Source organism: Scyliorhinus torazame, chromosome 16 (genome assembly GCF_047496885.1).
Source record: "Scyliorhinus torazame isolate Kashiwa2021f chromosome 16, sScyTor2.1, whole genome shotgun sequence".
Taxonomy (NCBI): Eukaryota; Metazoa; Chordata; class Chondrichthyes; order Carcharhiniformes; family Scyliorhinidae; genus Scyliorhinus; species Scyliorhinus torazame.
Window position 1 is genome coordinate 132198307 of NC_092722.1, and position 21861 is coordinate 132220167.

Here is a 21861-nt window from a genome sequence, read left to right on the forward strand (position 1 = left end):
GTAAGAAATAGGAGAAGTTGAAGGCCATTTGGCTCTTTGAACCTACTCTTCCATTCATTAGATTTCCCACCTCAACTCCAGCTTCCTTCACCAACCCCTTTGTCCCCATACTATCCAAAAAGCACCAATCTTGGTTTTGAACTCAACAATTAAGCACCAGCAATTCTCGGAGGTAAAGAAATCCAAACACATGCAATTTTGAGTGTAACAACAAATTCTTGACTCCTCCATCAGCACCAGCATCTATTCTGTCAAGCCCCAATAAGAATTTTATGTTTAAATGAGAACACCTCTTTTTTTCTAAACTCTGAGGAATATAAACCAACTCTACTCAATCTCTTCTCTCTGGACAAACCCTTCATCCTAATAAAGTCGAGTGAACTTTTATTGCACATCTCAAAGCAAGTACATCCTTCCTCCCCCTTGGTAGTTACAACTTCAAAAACACAACAGATTTGTCTCGCAAGATTTCCCTTTCATAAATCTCTGCTAATGCAACAAAATGTTCCATGGTAAATCACAGGAGTCTAGTCAAAGAAAATGTCATAATCCATATTACAAAATATTAGGGTAGGTGTGCAAACACTTTGCCAAAGAGGTAGATTTTTAAAGGTTTCTTAAAAAGGAGGCAGAGCAGAGAGAGGTTTTAGGGAGGGAAGGCCAAAGCTTCAAGGCACAGCCACCAATGATGGTGCGAGATTGAAATCAGGGATAACATACAAGTGAATCTCCTATGACGTTGTTCACAGTACACCAGGCTGTAAGTTCAATTCCGGCCTTGGATGACTGTCTGTGGACTTTGTACATTCTCCCTCGGTCTGCCAGAGTCTCCACTGGGTGCTCTGGATTCCACCCACAGTCCAAAGATGTGCAGGTTAGGTGAATTTGCCATAAGTTGCCCCTTAGTGTCTAGGGGTTTGTAGGTTAGGGAATGGAATTATAAGGGGCGCAGTGGACGAGGGAGTGGGCATGAGTAGAGTGCGCTTCCGAATGATCGGTGCAGACTCGATGAGCAGAATGGCCTCCTTCTGCATTGTTGGATGGTTGCGGGGCATGAAGTTACAAAGATGACATGGAGGAATTTGAAAACACATATGATAATTTTAAGTCAAGGCATTGCTTAAATGGAGCCAGTGTAACTGAGCAAGCACAAGGGTAATTTGGGGAACAGGATTTGGGGCGAGTTAGGACATGGGCTGCAAGTTTTTCATGTTTACAAAAGGTAGAATATGGGAGGCCAGCCAGGTGCACTTTAGAACACGAAGTCTGGAGCTCCAATGGAAAAGCATATCTTTTGAATGAACTACATTCCATGGGGAAATTGGCAGCAATGGAAATTTCAGTTTTGATGTTAGACGTATGGCCGCTTCAATCATAAATACACCCAGTTCAAATACCAACCCACGCATTCCTAAATTTAAGCTCTTTGTATTCCTGGGTGGGTCACATGTTGAAAAAAAGTGTTCCAAAAGCCTTCAAGGAAGAAAGATCAATTACGACACAAAAATCAACCAATTATAAAGAATCCCGAGTCTTTAATGACATTCAGAAATTTGAAGAGCCAATTAATTATTCTGAAATTTGTCCAGTAACATTCTGGGAACTGCCCTCAAATCAAAATAGGTAACTTCAGAAACCATCGAAAAGCAAGATTACTCATACATATTGGTCAGAATTGTGTAGTCCCTGTAAAGCCTAAATGACTCGTAGGTCACCAATTAAATATCAACATAATATTAGAATAGACTAGTAATCTCATTGGTGTCGCTCACCCATTTTTTAATATCACTGATTTTAGATCAGCATTTTTAAAGCTGGGGCATTATACATTATGATGCAATTATCCAGTTTATTAGTGTGTAAATTGATGTGCTGCTTCACAGCCACAAGCTGATTATTAAATAATTGGAGATTCGTTAGGTCATTGAAATTATGGATTACGGATCTTTGCAAACTAGAATGGGTGCAACAGTTTCAGACTGCAGATCAAAAATGCAGTCCAGGGGCGGCATGTGGTGCAGTGGTTAGCACTGGGACTGCGGCGCCGAGGACCCGGGTTCGATTCCCAGCCCTGGGTCACTGTCTGTGTGGAGTTTGCACATTCGTCCCATGTCTGCGCGGGTTTCACCCCCACAACCTAAAGATGTGCAGGTTAGGTGGATTGGCCACGCTAAATTGCCCCTTAATTGGAGAAAAAAATAATTGGGTACTCTAAATTTTTTTTTTTTAAATATAGGCCAGAAACACCAAGAATTTTAGATTATTTTGGATCAATAATGAAGTGCAACATTAGAGTCTAATCTCGAGGAAGGGATGCTTGAATGCTAGCCATGGCTAACCTATCATTAATGCTTCCATGAAACCCCACCCTCGCTGGGTGAGTTTTTCCAGTTTTACTGGGTGAATTTTAGTCAGCCAGATTATGTATGTGACACCTGAAGAATAGGAAAATTAGACTTGTTAAAAACAAGCTCTAGGCAGAAAATTATTCAAATTGACACCAGCAGTACAAAACTTTATAATGTTCAATGCGGTCTCTTTCACATTGCCGCCAGAAAAGGGAAACAGAAACTTTTTTGCTTAAACTTTCAAATGAGAAGTATTTTAAATTGTTTTAACGAAGAATACATTTCTTAAATTGCACCTGCAGGCACAGTTACTATTCAAAATTAATTAAACTAATCCAAACTTTGGCTCACAGTTAATTATCTACATGCATGGCATCTAGAAATAAGATGTTAGTATATTGGTGCAGGAAACAGCGGTCAAAGCTAAAATACTCCAGGATCAAATAAGCAGCAAATGGTTTATACAGATAAATATTCCTGCTTATCTAGCTCATGAAGTTTTGACGTCATTACAGCACTATTTTAGAATACACGAGCAGCTATGATTCAAAGTTACATCAGCCTCCAATTTCATTAGAACTTAGCAATGTGAAACTTGAAGATTATGCATTTTTTTTTTAAAAATACAAAGGACAACCAGAATGCAATTTTAAAGATTCGACTGTTACAGTAAGTAAAGTCTACAAAAGTACTTCTGATCCAACGTACTCCTTTTTAATCAATTTTACTGAATTCCTCGTTTGAATCTTAGAAATCCTTGATGCGATGCAGTTTCATGGACATCAAATTACAGTCTAATATCTCTCGCCAGTGCCATCGGGCTTTCTGACCGGGTTCTTGGTTGGCATCTCTGCCGCCTGTACAAAAGTACCTCCAGCAAGGTTCACTGGAAAGGGCATCCTGGCCAATTTCCCCCCCCACATTCAATAACACTCAGGCCAATTGTATAGTCAATACCTCAAACCCCAACTGAGATCACTTTAACACAAAGGGAGTGAACAGAATAATTACAGTCGCAAAGGAGGCTGTTTGGCCCATCAGGCCCTTTGCAGCAAGACCAATTTAGCTTGTTCCACACCTCCACTCTTTGTCCATAGCTCTGCAATTCTTTTCCTTTCAAGTGCTTATCCAATTCCCTTTTTAAAACCACAACTGAATTGGTCTCTCTCTGCCCCCTTTCAGGGAGTGCATCCAAATCGCAACCTTTACGTTTTTGCTCATGGCTCCTTCTGATTCTATTGCCAATTTCTTCAAATCTTCCTGGTCTGTGTGGCTCAGATATTCACTAGATAAACTCACCGAACTGTCAGGAAAGTTTTAGCTAAAATTAAAGAAAGTTCCTTTGGCAGTTTACTAAAAATACCAAGTTTACTTCCTTCATGAAGAGCTCCCAGTAGAGTTTATCACTTTGCTCAGCTGCTGCAGTGATATTACTGACAGGGAGTGTCCCCATTCATTCAATAGTATAGTAACTCCAAGTTAAAACCAACCTAAAATCTGCTTGGAGCTGCCTCCAAAAGGTCATGTCACTTGCGTTCCAGTGAATCATTGCAATATTTTTCATGATTATCAGGTGGGATACACAAAGTGCACTAGGGTGGTACAAGGGCTTAAACAATTAAGAGATCAGCAAATAACAAAACAGCAAGAAATATTTTTAAAATAAAACAATTAAAAGAGACCGTAGGGAATCTAATTGCAGATCAAGTCACAGCTGAGACATTACATGCACATTTTTTGGATGGAAGCATGATTTCCAGTGCATCCAAGAGAAAGTAGTACAATTGTTCAATATCACTACAGGAAAAAAAATGACCGCAAGGAAAAAACACACCAGAACTCAAGTCCCAATGGCATCGACATCAAGCTATTCAAAGAGCTAGAACCCCTATAGTGCAGAAGGAGACCATTAGCGCATTTAGTCAGGACCGACTATCTGAAAGCACCCACCTAGGCCTCATCCCTGCCGAATTTCCTTAAACCCAACTAGCCTTTGGAAACGAAGGGGAAATTTAGCATAGCCAATCCACCTAACCGGCACATCTTTGGACTGCCGGAAGAAACCCACACAAGACACTGGGAGAACTTGCAAACTCCACACAGTCACCCGAAGTCGGAATCAAACCCAGGTCCCTTGGCGCTGTGATGCAGCAGTGCTAACCACTGTGTCACTGCTTCAAACACAACTTGGCAATTCCCTTCAAATATTCAATTCATACAACCGGATTACTGGAGTAGTTAATATATCTGTATTCAAAAAGGGTGCAACAAACATCATCCAGCAGAGGGCAGTAGAGCGGAGCTGCTGATTGGCTGTTGCGGGGGAAATTTGCATACGTCCGTGTGCTCACCCTAACTTAAGGTGTACCTGAGCAAGATACCCTAGCTGTTCAAGTGAAGTCAAGCATCGAGCAGAGGGCAGTAGAGAGGAGCTGCTGATTAGCTGTTGCGGAGGAAATTTGCGTACGTCCGTGTGCTCACCCTAACTTGAAGGTGGTTTGTGGAGGACCTGTTGTCAAGTGACACTTCAACCCGAAACACTTCTTCAGTGTTTCCCTCCCTACCCCCTCCTCTAACCAAAAAAAAACAACCGCTGTAAAGATCAAGAGGAAGGCTCGAGGGCAGGTAGAAGTCGAAAGAAGTTGAACCGTGACGTCACAGCCTACAGGTCAGGGGCTGGCTGGTGACTGGTAAGTAGTTTTCCTTTTATTTTCTTTCAGGTGTTATCGTGCGGGGCGCAGAGGTTGCTGAGTGAGTGCTTGCTGAGAAGGGGAGTGAATAACAGGCAAGCTCTTTCTTTCTTTTGTATCTAGAGGGGATGGCAGGGAAGGTAGTGCAATGTTCCTCCTGCAGAATGTTTGAGGTGAGGGACGCAGTCAGTGTCCCTGCTGATTTCATCTGTGGGAAGTGCTCCTCAGATGAGCACTTCCCACAGAGCCTCATCTCCAGCTCCTCAGAAACCACGTTAGGGAACTGGAGCTGGATGAACTTCGGATCATTCGGGAGGCAGAGGTCGTCATAGATAGAAGCTTCAGGGATGTAGTTACTCTGAAGAATAAAGATAGATGGGTGACGGTGAGAGGGGCTGGGAGGAAGCAGTCAGTACAGGGATCCCCTGTGGTCGTTCCCCTTAGTAACAAGTATACCGCTTTGGATACTGTTGGGGGGGCAAACTTACCAGGGGTAAGCCATGGGATACAGGTCTCTGGCACAGAGTCTGTCCCTGTTCCTCAGAAGGGAAGAGGGGAGAGGAGTAGAGCATTAGTCATTGGAGACTCCATAGTTAGGGGGATAGATAGGAGATTCTGTGGGAACGAGAGAGACTCGCCATTGGTGTGTTGTCTCCCAGGTGCCAGGATGCGTGGTGTCTCGGATCGTGTTTTCGGGATCCTCAAGGGGGAGGGGGAGCAGCCCCAAGTCGTGGTCCACATGGGTACCAACAACATAGGTAGGAAAAGGGCTAGGGATGTAAGGCAGGAATTCAGGGAGCTAGGGTGGAAACTTAGATCTGGGACAAACAGAGTTATTATCTCTGGGTTGTTACCCCGTGCCACGTGATAGCGAGACGAGGAATGGGGAGAGAGAGGAGTTGAACACGTGGCTACAGGGATGGTGCAGGAGGAACGGTTTCAGATTTCTGTATAATTGGGGCTCATTCTGAGGTCGGTGGGACCTCTACAAACAGGATGGTCTACACCTGGACCAGAGGGGTACCAATATCCTGGGGGGAAATTTGCTAATGCTCTTTGGGAGGGTTTAAACTAGTTCAGCAGGGGCTTGGGGACCTGAATTGTAGCTCCAGTATCCAGGAGGTTGAGAGTAGTGAGGTCATGAGTAAGGTTTCAAAGTTGCAGGAGTGTACCGGCAGGCAGGAAGGTGGTTTAAAGTGTGTCTTCTTCAATGCCAGGAGCATCCGGAATAAGGTGGGTGAACCTGCGGCATGGGATGGTACCTGGGACTTCGATGTTGTGGCCATTTCGGAGACATAGATAGAGCAGGGACAGGAATGGTTGTTGCAGCTGCCAGGGTTTAGATATTTCAGTAAGCTCAGGGAAGGTGGTAAAAGAGGGGGAGGGGTGGCATTGTTAGTCAAGGACAGTATTACGGTGGCAGAAAGGGCGTTTGATGAGGACCCGTCTACTGAGGTAGTATGGGCTGAGGTTAGAAACAGGAAAGGAGAGGTCACCCTGTTAGGGGTTTTCTACAGGCCTCCAAAAAGTTCCAGGGTTGTAGAGGAAAGGATTGCAAAGATGATTCTGGATAGGAGCGAAAGCAACAGGGTAGTTGTTATGGGGGACTTTAACTTTCCAAATATTGACTGGAAACGCTATAGTTAGAGTACTTCAGATGGGTCTGTTTTTGTCCAATATGTGCAGGAGGGTTTCCTGACGCAGTATGTAGATAGGCCAACGAGAGGCGAGGCCATATTGGATTTGAGACTGGGTAATGAACCAGGACAGGTGTTAGATTTGAAGGTAGGTGAGCACTTTGGTGATAGTGACCACAATTCAATTACGTTTACTTTAGTGATGGAAAGGGATAGGTATATACCGCAGGGCAAGAGTTATATCTGAGGGAAAGGCAATTATGATGCGATGCAGCAAGACTTAGGATGCATCGGATGGAGAGGAAAACTGCAGTGGATGGGCACAATGGAAATGTGGAGCTTGTTCAAGGAACAGCTACTGCGTGTCCTTGATAAGTATGTACCTGTCAGGCAGGGAGGAAGTGGTCGAACAAGGGAACCGTGGTTTACTAAAGCAGTCAAAACACTTGTCAAGAGGAAGAAGGCGGCTTATGTAAAGATGAGACATGAAGGTTCAGTTAGGGCACTCAAGAGTTACAAGTTAGCTAGGAAGAACCTAAAGAGAGAGCTAAGAAGAGCCAGGAGGGGACATGAAAAGTCTTTGGCAGGTAGGATCAAGGATAACCCTAAAGCTTTCTATAGATGTCAGGAATAAACAAATGACTAGGGTAAGAGTAGGGCCAGTCAAGGACAGTAGTGGGAAGTTGTACTCGGAGTCCGAAGAGATAGGAGAGGTGCTAAATGAATATTTTTCGTCAGTATTCACACAGGAAAAGGACAATGTTGTCGAGGAGAATACTGAGATTCAGGCTACTAGACTAGAAGGGCTTGAGGTTCATAAGGAGGAGGTGATAGCAATTCTGGAAAGTGTGAAAATAGATAAGTCCCCTGGGCCGGATGAGAGTTATCCTAGGATTCTCTGGGAAGCTAGGGAGGAGATTGCTGAGCCTTTGGCTTTAATCTTTAATTCACCTTTGTCTACAGGAATAGTGCCAGAAGACTGGAGGAATGAATGAAATGAATGAAAATACAAATGTTGTCCCCTTGTTCAAGAAGGGGAGTAGAGACAACCCCGGTAACTATAGACCAGTGAGCCTTACTTCTGTTGTGGGCAAAATCTTGGAAAGGTTTATAAGAGATAGGATGTATAATCATCTGGAAAGGAATCATTCGATTAGAGATAGTCAACACGGTTTTGTGAAGGGTAGGTTGTGCCTCACAAACCTTATTGAGTTCTTTGAGAAGGTGCCCAAACAGGTGGATGAGGGTAAAGCAGTTGATGTGGTGTATTTGGATTTCAGTAAAGCGTTTGATAAGGTTCCCCATGGTAGGCTACTGCAGAAAATACAGAGGCATGGGATTCAAGGTGATTTAGCAGTTTGGATCAGAAATTGGCTAGCTGGAAGAAGACAAAGGGTGGTGGTTGATGGGAAATGTTCAGCCTAGAGTCCACTTACTATTGGTGTATCACAAGGATCTGTTTTGGGGCCACTGCGATTTGTCATTTTTATAAATGACCTGGAGGAGGGCGTAGAAGGATGGGTGAGTAAATTTGCAGATGACACTAAAGTCGGTGGAGTTGTGGACAGTGCGGAAGGATGTTACAAGTTACAGAGGGACATAGATAAGCTGCAGCGCTGGGCTGAGAGGTGGCAAATGGAGTTTAATGCAGAAAAGTGTGAGGTGATTCATTTTGGAAGGAATAACAGGAAGACAGAGTACTGGGCTAATGGTAAGATTCTTGGCAGTGTGGATGAGCAGAGAGATCTCGGTGTCCATGTACATAGATCCCTGAAAGTTGCCACTCCGTTTGAGAGGGTTGTTAAGAAGGCGTATGGGATGTTAGCTTTTATTGGTAGAGGGATTGAGTTTCGGAGCCATGAGGTCATGTTGCAGCTGTACAAAACTCTGGTGCGGCCGCATTTGGAGTATTGCATGCAATTCTGGTCGCCGCAATATAGGAAGGATGTGGAAGCATTGGAAAAGGGTGCAGAGGAGATTTACCAGAATGTTGCCTGGCATGGAGGGAAGATCTTATGAGGAAAGGCTGAGGGACTTGAGGCTGTTTTTGTTAGAGAGAAGGTTAAGAGGTGACTTAATTGAGGCACACAAGATGATCAGAGGATTGGATAGGGTGGACAGTAAGAGCCTTTTTCTTCGGATGGTGATGTCTAGCACGAGGGGACATAGCTTTAAATTGAGGGGAGATAGATATAAGACAGATGTCAGAGGTAGGTTCTTTACTCAGAGAGTAGTAAGGGCGTGGAATGCCCTGCCTGCAACAGTAGTGGACTCGACAACATGAAGGGCATTCATATGGTCATTGGATAGACATATGGACGATAAGGGAATGGTGTAGATGGGCTTTAGAGTGGTTTCACAGGTCAGCGCAACATCGAGGGCCGAAGGGCCTGTACTGCGCTGTTATGGTCTATGTTCTATCATTGCACCATTAAGTACAGTATTCATTGTAGGAAAACTCTTGGAATCTAAAATTTGATCTAAATTACTGCAATGAGCATTGAGAAATGCACGCATTAATTAAGGCCAGCAGCCAAGATATCTGTTTTAAATGCATGTTATGTTTAAAAAAAAAGTTTTGAACTGGCCAATAAAGGAAATGCAGTAGGTGTACCTTAATCTTCTAAGAGGCTCACTTGAAAAATTTAGGCCTACGGTATGAGAAAAGATGAATGGCAAAGAGATATTGCCTGGATTAACAAACTATTGGGATCCACTATTTCCAACACATCAATTAGAAGAATTAGAGAAAATGAGGAATGATAGAGACGAGTGTTTGTTTCACTCTTCATAGAATCCCTACAGTGCAGAAGGAAACCAATAGAGTCTACATCATGTCTCCGAAAGAGCACTTTACCTAGGCCCACTCCCCCACCCTATCACCATAATGCCACACATTGATCATGGCCAATCCACCTAACCCGCACATTTTTGAACCGTGGGGAGGAAATCGGAGCACCCGGAGGAAACCCACGCAGACAACTAGGGGATGCACAAACTCCACACAGTTACCCAAGCCCAGAATCAAATCTGGGTCCCTGGCACTGTGAGGCAGCAGTGTTAGCCTTTGTGCTATCATGCTACTATCTTGACAATTTGGACTTGGGTAAAGGGTATACAAACTCTACAGATATTGACAGAGGATTGCAACAGACCTTAGGCAGACAGGAGGAATAGCCAGATATTTTACAGAGGAAAGTAAATACTACAAGTAAATACTCAATGGAAAGCTGTTGATGGGTGTATAAACAAAGAGATTTTCAGTGTGACTGCAACTACATAAATCTATTTTGAGCACTATCATCAATAGGATTAACAGAAAATACGAGAGTCTCAGCAGGTCTGAGCAGCATCTGTGAACAAAGAAACAGAGTTAACATTTAACAAACATGAATCGATGGTGTTTGCCTCCTCCATTACAGAAAGGACATTACAGCTTTGAGAATGTACAGATTCACCATGATACCAGGGATGAAAACTAGTTACTGGGGGACAGCAACTGAACTACACACCTATAATTATTGAAATAATGTTTGGTGGGTATTTATTGTCCAGCTAATAATACCAAAATAAATAAATTTAGAGTACCCAATTCATTTTTTTCCAATTAAGGGGCAATTTTAGCGTGGCCAATTCACCTACCCTGAACATCTTTTTGGGTTGTGGGGGCAAAACCCACGCAAACAATGTGCAACCACCACATGGACAGTGAACCAGAGTACATAATGTGTGTCGATGGTGGGCTGCTTTGTCTTGGATGATGTTGAGCTTAGTGTGTCGTTGGAGCTGCATTCATCCAGGCAAGTGGAGAGTATTTCATTGCACTACTGACTTGTGCCTTGGAAGGACAGGCTTTGGAAGTCAGGAGGGGAGTTACTTGCTGCAGGATTCCCAGCCTCTGACCTGCTCTTGTAGCCACAATATTTATATGGTTGGTCCAGTTCAGTTCCGGGTCAATGATAGCCCTAAGGATATTGATGTTGGGGGTTCAGTAATGGTAATGCCATTGAATGGCAAGAGGAGATGGTTGGATTCTCTCTTGTCCGAGATGGTAGTTGTCTGGCACTTGTGTGGCACAAATGTTACTTGCCACAAATGTTATCAGCCCAAGCCTCAATATTGTCCAGTTCTTGCTGCATATGGACACAGACTGCTTCAGTATCTGAGAAGTTGTGAGTGGTGGTGAACATGGTGCAATCATCTACACACATCCCCGCTTCTGATCTTATGATGGGAGAGAAAGTCATTAATGAAACAGATCTTGGTGGTTGGGCTTAGGATACTACCCGGAGGAAATCTAATGGAAAAATAATTTCACACAGTGGACAACAATTTACACAGGTCCCCTGACAATTTTTTACATTTGGAACTTCACTCACATGATAAGATAGCCAGGTAAAATACCATGAATGATAAGCTGTGTACTGGAAAACCTCAAACCATTAACATTTTCTGTTAATTCATCCACCCCTTGCAGCATAATTTATTGTCCAATAATTCTTACTTTGCATTAGTCCAAATTATCCCAGCACGTCAATCAACTTCCACCGGTAAGTAGCAGGAGAAAAGTTGATTTTACATTTCCCAAAATGACAAGTTATTAGTTATTCAAAGCAGGGAGAATGATTTGGGGCTACCATTAGAAGGGGGACTGGGTTAACCCATGCAAGCTGAACGAAAACATCACAAGTTAACCTCTGAGGAGGATGGCAACATTGTTCCACATTGTCCATCCCAGGCCTCAGTCAGTGGTTTCCCTGAATGCCATGTTCCCATTGGGGACCATCGTTTCTGCCAAGTGGCAAGATATTTCACCCAGACATATCCAGAAAAACAGGAAAAATAGAAAAGAAAACAGAAGGAATAATTGAAACTTAATAATTCTCTTGCACATCTCTCTGTAGCCAATTGTAGCGAAAAATGGAAATAGATGGAAGTAGGCCACCTTATACATTACAATGAAAAAATTGTTTTTCCTTCAATAAAACAAAAGTTGTGTTTATCAACCTCCATCCCAGTGTTCCCAAAGATTAACTTAACATTTAAAATACTTTGCATCTCCAGCATTCATAATACTTCTGCAACTTTAAAAGATTCCAATTAAATCCAAGTTTAAGCTTTGCAGTACAATCTTTTCAGAACATTGTCAATATTATCATAATAATCATAGTGAAAAACCAAAGTCGTAGTATAAATAATAGAATTTTTCAGAAAGGCAAACACCCTTTTGATCCATCGAGCCATTTGCTAGTTCTCTGCAAGAGCTATCCACTTTCTCTGCCCTTTCCAAATACTTTTAAACTTTTGTTTTATTGATTCAAGCATTGCTATTTCTGATTGGGTATAGAATACCCAATATGGGTATATGAGCAACCTGGAAGAAAATAGTTCATATGAACTTGCCTCTTTGCTCGATCGAAGATTTGAAATTAATGCCTTCACTACCAGCGGAAGGGTGAGGATGGGGTATTGGGGATTCATTTCTGGTTGCTCTTACCAACAGATGACAGAAATAGTATTTAATGGCCCCAAACTGTGCTATAAACTCCTATAGATCAAAGTTTCAATTAATGGCTTTCTGTAACTGACCAAAAGGAGATAGATATAAGCGAACTGTGTGGATTCACTCCTAATGAGATGACGTGGCTCTCCTAATCACCATAGAAACTAGTAACTCATCAGATATAAAATCACAAGTAATTTCCTATGCAATCATTACAGTATATATATATATATATATATATATATATAAATAAAACTGCATTTATATATTGCTCACATCCTTAGAATGCCCCAAAACACTTCACAACCAATGAATTGTGACGTATATTAATTCTTGTTGTGTGGGTAAACACTACAGCCAATATGCATACAAGGAACCATGAGGAACCATGAACAATAAATCATAATAGCCAATTAATTGGTTTCAGCATGTGTGCATGGAGTTTCTCAATATGGAAAAAACAAGATTTTTTGCTGTGCAAAGTCATAAAATGGTGGCTTGAAGAATGCACAGTAAGTGAAAGACAAAAATGTGTTGCCACCATATTCACAAGTGGGATTAGAACCAAAATTTTCAATACAATTACTGAACATTCAAGTCATCCTATGGAATATTAAACATTCCTTCCTGACATAAATTACTGAGAAGAGTTACCACATGCGGGTGCAACAGATAATAAGGAAAGCAAATGGAATGTTGGCATTTATAGCAAAAGGAATGGAGTACCAAGTGTTGTTGCAACTATACAAGGCATATGCAAGACCACACCTGGAGTATTGGGCACAGTTTTGGCCCCCTTATTTGAGGAAAGATGTAGTGGCATTGGAGGCAGTTCAGAGGAGGTTCAGTAGATTGATTCCAGAGATGAAGGGTTTGAAGCATGAGCAGAGATTGAACAGTTTAGGCCTACACTCTCTCGAGTTTAGAAGAATGAGGGGAGATAAAATCAAAAGTATACAAGATGCTAAAACGTATGGATAAAGTAGTTGTGGTGCAGATGCTTCCTCTTGAGGGACATTCTAAAACGAGAGGTCATAATCTTAGAACAAGAGATAGCAAATTTAATACAGATTTGAGGAGAAACTACTTCACGCAAAGGGTTGCTACCCCAGAGTGTGGTGGATGCTGAGACAGTGAGTAAATTTGAGGAAGAGTTAAGACAGATTTTTAATTGGTAAATGGGTTGAAGGGTTATGGAGAACGGGCCATGAGTTGAGGCCATGATGGGATCAGCCATCATGCTCTAGCTGATTTTGCAATCCAGCTCAGTCTGTAGCATTGCAGGTAATAGATGAGGGACATATCAGCCATGATAGAATGGCGGAGCAGACACGATGGGCTGAATGGCATAATTCTGCTCCAACATCTTATGGGCAGCACGGTAGCACACTGTTTAGCACTGTTGCTTCACAGCTCCAGGTTTGCAGAGTCAATTCACAGCTTGGGCCACGGTCTGTGTGAAGTCTGCATGGATTTCCTCCTGGTGCTCTGGTTTCCTACCACAGTCCAAAGATGTGCAGGTTAGGTGGATTGGCCATGCTAAATTGTTGGGTGGGGTTGTTGGATTGCAGAGGCAGGGTGGAGGTGTGGGCTTGGTGGGGTGCTCTTTCCAGGGGCTGGTGCAGATTCGATGGGCCAAGTGGCCTCCTTCTGCATTGTAAATTCTATGATTCTATGAAATAGAAATGCACAAATCTATTTTAAATTAAATCTAAATTAACCGCAAATGCACTCATGTTTTACTCTCTTTAGAAATATACGTATATCAGATGTAGAAAATGTTTCCCTAAGTATGTATATAGAAAATGTTTCCCCAAGTCTGCAGAAAATAATGTTTCCTCCAAACAGATACAAAATTACACTGGGCAGTAGCAATAGTTTATTTTTTTTAAATTACCATCTCCCAACTGTAATACCTGGCATTCAGTCAAGAGATAACACAAATATAAACCTTATTTTCTTTACATTACTTATAAAGTTTTAATGTAAAATTTAAAATGCAAGATATAATTATGAATTGCCAGTATTCCCAAGGTTTTGTCTATGAGCAAAGCCACGGGCGATCATGAGTAAACCATAAAAACACCCTTCCAAGATCAAAAGTACCGCATTAACCAGGGTACAACCAGCGATCACTTATCCCAAACAAGGTGCATGAAGCTGTACATTCCAATCCCCGAGTACCTGACTGGATCAGAGTATAAAACCCCTTCAGAAAGGTGGAAAAGTCACAGCGAATGCACTGTTAATGGAGTTTGACAAGGCCCGGGCCACCAGCGGACAGTTTATCTGTGAAGCTGCTGCTCCTGTACTCACCTATCAAGCGGCTGCGCTGAAACCGCTGTGAGATCCGTGCCGCTTGACATTCTCCAGGATTCCGCCTCCCCCCCTCCCCCTCTCCTTTTCCAATTGCCTTCGCCCGTTTACACAGGGAGGTTCATGTAAAGGCTTGAACTAGGCCTCGCTTTGTGGCCTAGACCACACCGCGATCGACTCCGGCGCTGTTTCGGCGAATAGAAAGGAAACCGCTGGCTGCGAACAAACCTGGAGGCTGGGCTGAGGGAGACCGCGTCAGCAGGAACGCTCTGAACCTACAGCCGCAGGGGCTAACACCCATTAAACTTTTGGTTTGGGGGGCTGCCCTTTGGTGAAAAAAGCCGATGTTTATTTGAGGGAAGGGGGAGGGAGAGTTTAAAAAAAAAACGTGTGTTTGTTTCCCAACACAATTGACCACTTCCGAGCCGCGGCCTCTATTGACTGTGAGGTAATAATAGCGCGGGGCCAACCGGAAGTGCGCTCTCCGCCGCTCGCTCTGCGGAAACCTGTTCGCGGGGCCTCCTGGGAGATGTAGTTCCATCGCCGCCCTCGCCCCCGTCCGCGGCGGCGCGAGCGCAGCACGGCCGGCACTGCATTGCCCGCCGTGCACCGCTCCGCAGCAGTCAACTGTGCACGCGCACGGATGGGATCCCACACTCTGGCTCGGTTTTGTATATGGCTGCTTGGATAAAGCGTTTGGAAGTTTGCATTGCGCATCAGAAAAGAACCCCCCCCCCCTTTCCTTCCTCTCCCCGACCCCCTTACAAACTATTTCAAAGGTTCCCATTAAGGTAACGCTTTTTTGGGGGTTGTCAGGCGAAGATTGTGAAGGGTTGTTAAATCCAAGATTCATTTTGAAGGATGAAACATTGAGTTTTAATCGAAGGCTATGTCAGCCAGGTTGTTGGTGTCAGGCAAGGATTTTAAAGAGCTGTAATACATTTTGTTAATTTCCCCACTATGCTACCAGAATAAATCAATCGTGTCATTGGCGTAGGATTCACAAAACATACGGTTCTTGTGACCTTGACCATTTTGCAAGGGCCCAAATTGGCCTAAACATGATAAATCAATGCTGTGTAACAGCTCGTCAATTGGGCAAATAATGGAAGATGTTGTCATTGGTTAGTGTATTTAACATTTCTTTTATATGTAGTTTGGATTGGTCGATTGACTTAAATTAATATTTTAATTGACACTTGTGAAGCTGAGCAGTTTTGATTTCCTGATTTCTTGTGCCAGAAAAGCAACGTTGTTTGATTATATGTTTAGATAACTGCATTATTTTTTAAAGTGCGTTTGGAATTTACCCCTTCATTTTTCGAGAAACCCATGTTTGTTTTCCGCTTTTAAAACCACAAACGTATGCGTATGATATATTTCGTGGTGAACGCTCACCTCTGGCTTGTGTTTATTCGGATTCTCAATTTTGCTGTACAAAACGAACCTGGCAACACATGACATGGATGTGGATACGAGTTGACAGTGACCTTGAGGGTCTGGATTTGGTGACAATAGAATTAATTGCGTTGTTTAAAAATACACGTGCAAACTTAACAAACGTTAACCTTAGGTACATTTCAATTTGATTGTCGGTTTGCGTGACTGTCAGTTTCAATACCCGAATCGAATTCGTTACATGTGGATCATAAAACGATTTACACAGTATTGCAGATGTCACTTTGGTAACGGGCTTAATTTGTCTGCAGAAAGTATAACTATGTGTTGTCCAATCGCCGTTTGGCTTAAATAACATGCAAACCAAGGAGCCATTTTATGAAATAAACCATTAGTTGCTGTGGATAAATGGCACAAATATACTGCACGATAAAACATGAATATGCAAGAGCTTTCGGGATACTTTAAGATGTCATTGCGTTCCGCACTAGAAACATAATTCGTGTCAACAATATTGCAGAGGCGAAAAAATGGACAAGGTCACAAGTTACGTGTCAAATGTCGTTCTGCCTCGTCAAGGGTGGTTTATATTAAAATCGTGTTTTAAACGAATCGCCTGTTCATTTTAACGTTTGAAGATAATTTAATGCAAAAAACAGATTCTTGTTTACTTAAATTAAGCAGGTTGCTGTTTGTTCATTCCTCCCTCCACCCCTTCGGGACGTTGAATAAAATGCAGTTATGGTGCCAGAGCAGTATGTAACAACAGATATGTTTTAGATTGACTATACTTCAGTGGCAAAAAATGGTGAACGTCCCCACGACTGTAAATATAATGCTGGAACTTGTACATTTTATTTTTAACTAAAATGCATTTTAACCTTCTGAAGGACGCAGCACTATTTATTGACGTATGCAAATTAGCCAAGGGCTTTGAAAGCTCTTGAACAGGAACAAGAATCAGTTTCACATTGCGGGTGAGAGCTGAAGTTCCGGTGTAAAGAAAGACGTGGCGAAATTGGTGAATATCTGTTCCCGCATCCCAAATCTCTCATTCTGAGGGGGGGACCAGAACACGAAAGGGTGAAGCTGCTACTCATTCTTTAGAAAGAGAAGAATTTAATATTGCCTTCCCCACTTACCTTACCCCCCCCCCCCCCTCCGGTCCTGCCCCCACCCCTCTGCTAAATGGGGGATTACAGATTTGCTTTACAGTCATCTAACAATGATACAGGATTTTCACCAGCGGTGAAGTACCAGAACACAGCTAATAACGCGTCTTTGTTTTTTCCTGTTTCAGCTACGCAAACCATGCAGGATGATTTACTGATGGACAAAAGCAATCCCCAGCAGCTTTCACCAAGGTCAGAGCAAAGCACCGAAGCCGCAGAAACTCCCAAGTCAGAAGAGAGCTCCGTGAGTATAAACACCTCGGTTCCTGCCCAGAATAAAGAGAAAGCGCAGATGGAATCGCCAATTTTGCCCGGCTTGAGCTTTCAACCCCAGGAGCCTGGCACCTCCTTGTCCCCTTCGTTCAGTACGTGGTCGACTGGCACCACCAACACCGTAGATGATAGTTTTTTCCAAGGGATCCCGCCCGTCAACGGGACGATGCTGTTCCAAAATTTCACTCACGTCAACCCGGTCTTCGGTGGCACTTTCTCGCCCCAGATCGGTCTAGCTCAACAGACGCAGCACCACCAACAAGCCCAGCAGCAGAGGAGATCGCCCGTCAGCCCTCAAGCTCCTTTCGCCCAACGCAGCGCCTACAACCACCAGCCCATCATGACCAGCAAGCCCTCCTCGGCTTGGAACAACCATCAGAACACGACCTGGAGCACGGCCCCCAACCCTTGGAGCGGGCTGCAATCCAGGGATCCCCGACGAGCTGTGGGGGTGCCTTCCCCCTCAACCCCATCTCTCCGCTAAAGAAACCCTTTTCCAGCAACGTGATCGCCCCCCCAAAATTCCCTCGAACTGCACCCACACTAACCCCCAAGTCTTGGATGGACGACAACGCCTTTCGGACGGACAACAGCAACGGCATGTTGCAGTTTCAGGTACAGTAATCCGACCTCGAATATTTAAGTCATATCAAATGTACAAAAGACGCAGTAGGACATGACCTTCACAGTCAAATTGCATGTGCCATCTTTAATAGGACATGACATTGCAGTGAAAACATCACATCTGGTATTCTCAGCTAGTCAGTTGTACAGTTCAGCCTAAATACGCATTCCGGTGAATGAGAATGAAAGATAATGTCCTTGTCACTCTCCAACACCAAGAATCTCCTCGACCACCCTCTAAAAATGGATATTGGCTGAAAACAGTGGGCCCTGCTGGCTTCCATACTGGCTTAATTTAGACAGCAATTCCCTTGTGTTGCTGTATCATTTTTTTGCTTCAATATTAAAATTGGATTTTCCTTGTTGTTATTCATGGGTTAATTGGAAATATATTCAACTGGATTTATATTATGATTTTAAAAAAAACAGTAGGTGGGCTGCCTATATTTAGAATAATTAACTATAGATAAAGTGGTCATCCAATCAGCCTCCACGGCGATCAGTAAAGGGCACAGTTATTGAAGAATCTGTACTGCAATATCTGTCTAATTGTTAAATTTAGCATTATTCGAATCACTTGCCCTTCATCATTTTAAGGCCACTTTATTTGGGCAATTGTTTTGACGTCAAACATAGAGGTGGAGCAAAATGTCGTCACATACTATTCCAAGTGCTTTAAAGCAGAAATGTGCAGTCATTTTTATGATACGCATCTCATGTATTTACTGTAAATATTTGCATAGTAGGAAGAGAACTTTTCAACATTAAACAAAGCTTTAAAAATATGAAGATAGTTCCTTTAGCATTCCAATTTTATTGGTGCTGTGTACACTATGATGTTGTCTCTGGATGTGTGTATATATAGCAATTTCTAGCTTTCTACACTGCAAATTTTTTGAAAGTGGGACAAATCCTTTAGTATAAATAACTACGTTAAATGGACTCAGTCTTGAAATTAATAGCAAATTGCTGAAATTGACCACCTGCACCATTGTGCAGAGCCTGAACAAATAAGTCCGATTCTGCTTTGCATATACTTGTTAATGGTGTACGCAACAGAAAAAAATAATTTAGTGACCCCAGGAATGTGATGTATGAATATATCCAAATAATCCTTATAAATAAGACCAACAATCATTACTTTGGTGAGTTTCTATCGTGGTAAAATGAAGTCTATTGACAACCATGTTCTTAATTTCTCAATGCAAACATATGTTTTGTGGCTTGCATGTGATTCGACAGAATGCAAACATCCATTTTTATCACTAAATTTCCTATGTTCAGTAGTATTCTCATAAAAAATCAGTCTGCAAACACTGGAAATAAAAGGTTTAGCAATTTTTCAGTTTTGCAAATACAAGCCCTGAAATAAGGCTGATAACAACTTGTGTGTTCTGTGGTGCTGGATTTTGTTATGTATGTGACCTTGATAAGTTATCTCAATGGTTATCATCACCTTCACTATATTCTATATCAGGGTCACCTGAAATGCAAGTCATGGTTGCATTTTCCGCTGAGAATCGCACATCAGTAAGTAGCGTTAAACCATATGTTGATGTACAAAGCCAGTTCTTTTCGGTGATGCGAAATGGATGATGAGGAAATGGAGACCATGTATCATTGTTACAGTTGCGTGGAAGTTTACCACACACTGATTAATTTTTGTAATTAAATGCACTGCAAGATCTAGTTTGCTGTTTCGTATTCACCTTTGGTAATCCATTTATAACGTGTTGAAATATATCTATAATATCGTGTAAAATTAACATTGGCAGCTTTTAGGTGAATGATCTTCAATTTAACAAGGCAGCTTTTAGGTGAATGATCTTCAATTACTGAAATAATATTTACATATTTAAGTATCATATTTATAAGGTAATAGATTGGAATTAACCTGAGGCTGAAATTATTTTAATCTGGTGCAGAGCATTATCCTAATAAATAGGACTGTATAATTCGGGGCGTTTAGTGCTATACTGTTCCTCATAGAACTGTAACTGAATGATAAGACCAAATGAGGCATGTTGTCCATAATATATTGAATCAGTTTGTCAGTTTTTGGCAGGTTTAGTATTTGATTGGTTAAAGTCTGTTCGCAAATGGATATTCATGCATCTGATAAGCTATGGAAAACGTTGTTTTACGATGACCAGTCAGAATGACGACATGGCTACTTAATGCAGTGTATGGGGTGTTGTATACATACCACCCCCCAAAAGAAAAGCTCAGTTTAACATTTTAAATGATAAACTGAGGCTTGAATGCCATTTGAGTGAAAATTGGAATGAGAAGGATTTAAATATACTGAGGGCGAATTACCCATCTAGTCGCTCAGTCATTGAACCCGAAGGGCTTTTAATATACAAAGTCACGGTGGAGTGGGCCACCCAAAGAGAGAACTAGCTCTGCAAAGCCCCCTAGTGACCATAGCCTGGAACAACATTGGGACAAGTGGCAACGGTTGGGGGGGGGGGGGGGAGCAACAACGAAATGGTAACTACTGGAAAATTTTGTAGATGGGAAATGCATGCCCCACAAGTAGGTTCAGAAATCTACACCTCATCCATGCGTGTTCACAAGAATACACCAGCAGATGTTTCTCTCCGTTCACAATGTCTTGGAGATTTGTAAAAGTAGGAATGTTATGCTAAATATAGGTGCATTAACTTAATATTGGACAATATCCTGGGACCTATAAGCGAAGGAAAAGAGGGCCAGGAGTCTGGAAGTACCGGGTTGGGATCTTGGGGATAGCAGTATTTTGATGTAGGTTCCAGAATAGAAAGGCTCTCGGAACACTTGGATAGGTCGAGGGATTTTGGATGAATCCAGGATTGAGAGGAATCTGGGGAGGGAGGATCTTGGGATCTAGCAGGACTGAGGAGAGATGTGGAGTATGATGGGGGAGGGAAGAGTTTGGCTGAACTGGTTCAGCCAAAGTACTAGATTATAGTACTGCGGATGCAGAGTGGACAACAACGGGGGGAGTGGGATTGGAGAATAAGGACAAACTGATAGCAGATTCTGGAGTTCTTTAGTCTCCAAAATAAAAGTGTTCCTGCACATCAGCCTCCTCCAATTAACCCTTACCACAAGTTCCCATCTCACTTGTTTCATTTCGCAGTCTTGCTGCTTTTTGCTGTACTCTTTCTATTGCAAGGTTATTTTCCAATATTGCATCACTAAAACACTAACTGTTAACTGACTAGTACATTGTAACCTTTTAAGACAAGGCTGCTTAACAATTTAATACTTGTAACAAAACAAATAGTATACTGTGGAGAAACTGAGTTTTTCTTTGGAACAGACAACATAATTTCAAATATTTTCACAGTAACTGTAGCACAGCATGGCAAGAAACCATGCTCCTCAATGTAGCATTTTGGTTTTGCTTCCAACCATTTACTTGAAATTCTGTCCCCCTAAGCACACTACTTCCTTTCTCTTCCTACTCATGCTTTTTCCACCATCCTCATCCCATCACCCAAGAAATGCAGATCCTTTGCCACGACACAGCATTGCACGTTGCACCCTAAGCTCCTCCTCAACCTCCTGCTCTTGGCAGCTCTTCCACCTTCCTTTCCCCACCCAGCTCTCTGCTGCGTTTGTCCTCTGCTCTGTTCCTCCTTTTGACTTATCAGCCTCTCTCTCCCTCCCTCCCTCCCTCCCTCCCTCCCTCCCTCCCTCCCTCCCTCTCTCCCTCTCTCCCTCTCTCCCTCTCTCCCTCTCTCCCTCTCTCCCTCTCTCCCCCTCTCCCCCTCTCCCCCTCTCCCCCTCTCCCCCTCCCCGTATCTCCCCTCCCTCTCTCTCTCTCTCTCTCTCTCTCTCTCTCTCTCTCTCTCCCCCTCCCTGTCTCTCTCTCTCTCTCCCTCTCCATGTCTCTCTCTCTCTCTCCCCTCT

At 42.8% G+C, this 21861-nt stretch overlaps 2 protein-coding genes across 4 annotated transcripts in view; one reads left to right on the top strand and one right to left on the bottom strand.

The window, feature by feature from the left end:
• marchf5 (membrane-associated ring finger (C3HC4) 5) overlaps positions 1-14958 on the bottom strand; it is a 141552-nt gene extending 126594 nt beyond the window's left edge. The window contains exon 1 of one of the 3 annotated variants that reach the window (XM_072479091.1): positions 14495-14951. In XM_072479091.1, the coding sequence (XP_072335192.1) occupies positions 14495-14544 (50 nt within the window). In that variant the 5' untranslated portion in view covers positions 14545-14951. Of the gene's footprint in view, positions 1-14494 lie in introns of all 3 variants that reach the window. The other 2 variants (XM_072479093.1, XM_072479092.1) reach the window with 2 other exon arrangements.
• A 1889-nt stretch (positions 14959-16847) lies between these two features.
• The window catches only part of cpeb3 (cytoplasmic polyadenylation element binding protein 3), a 192659-nt gene continuing 187645 nt past the window's right edge, over positions 16848-21861 (top strand). Inside the window, 3 exon segments of the mRNA XM_072479090.1 lie at positions 16848-16975; positions 17193-17780; positions 17783-17952. Of these exon segments, the coding sequence (XP_072335191.1) occupies positions 17204-17780; positions 17783-17952 (747 nt within the window). The 5' untranslated portion in view covers positions 16848-16975; positions 17193-17203.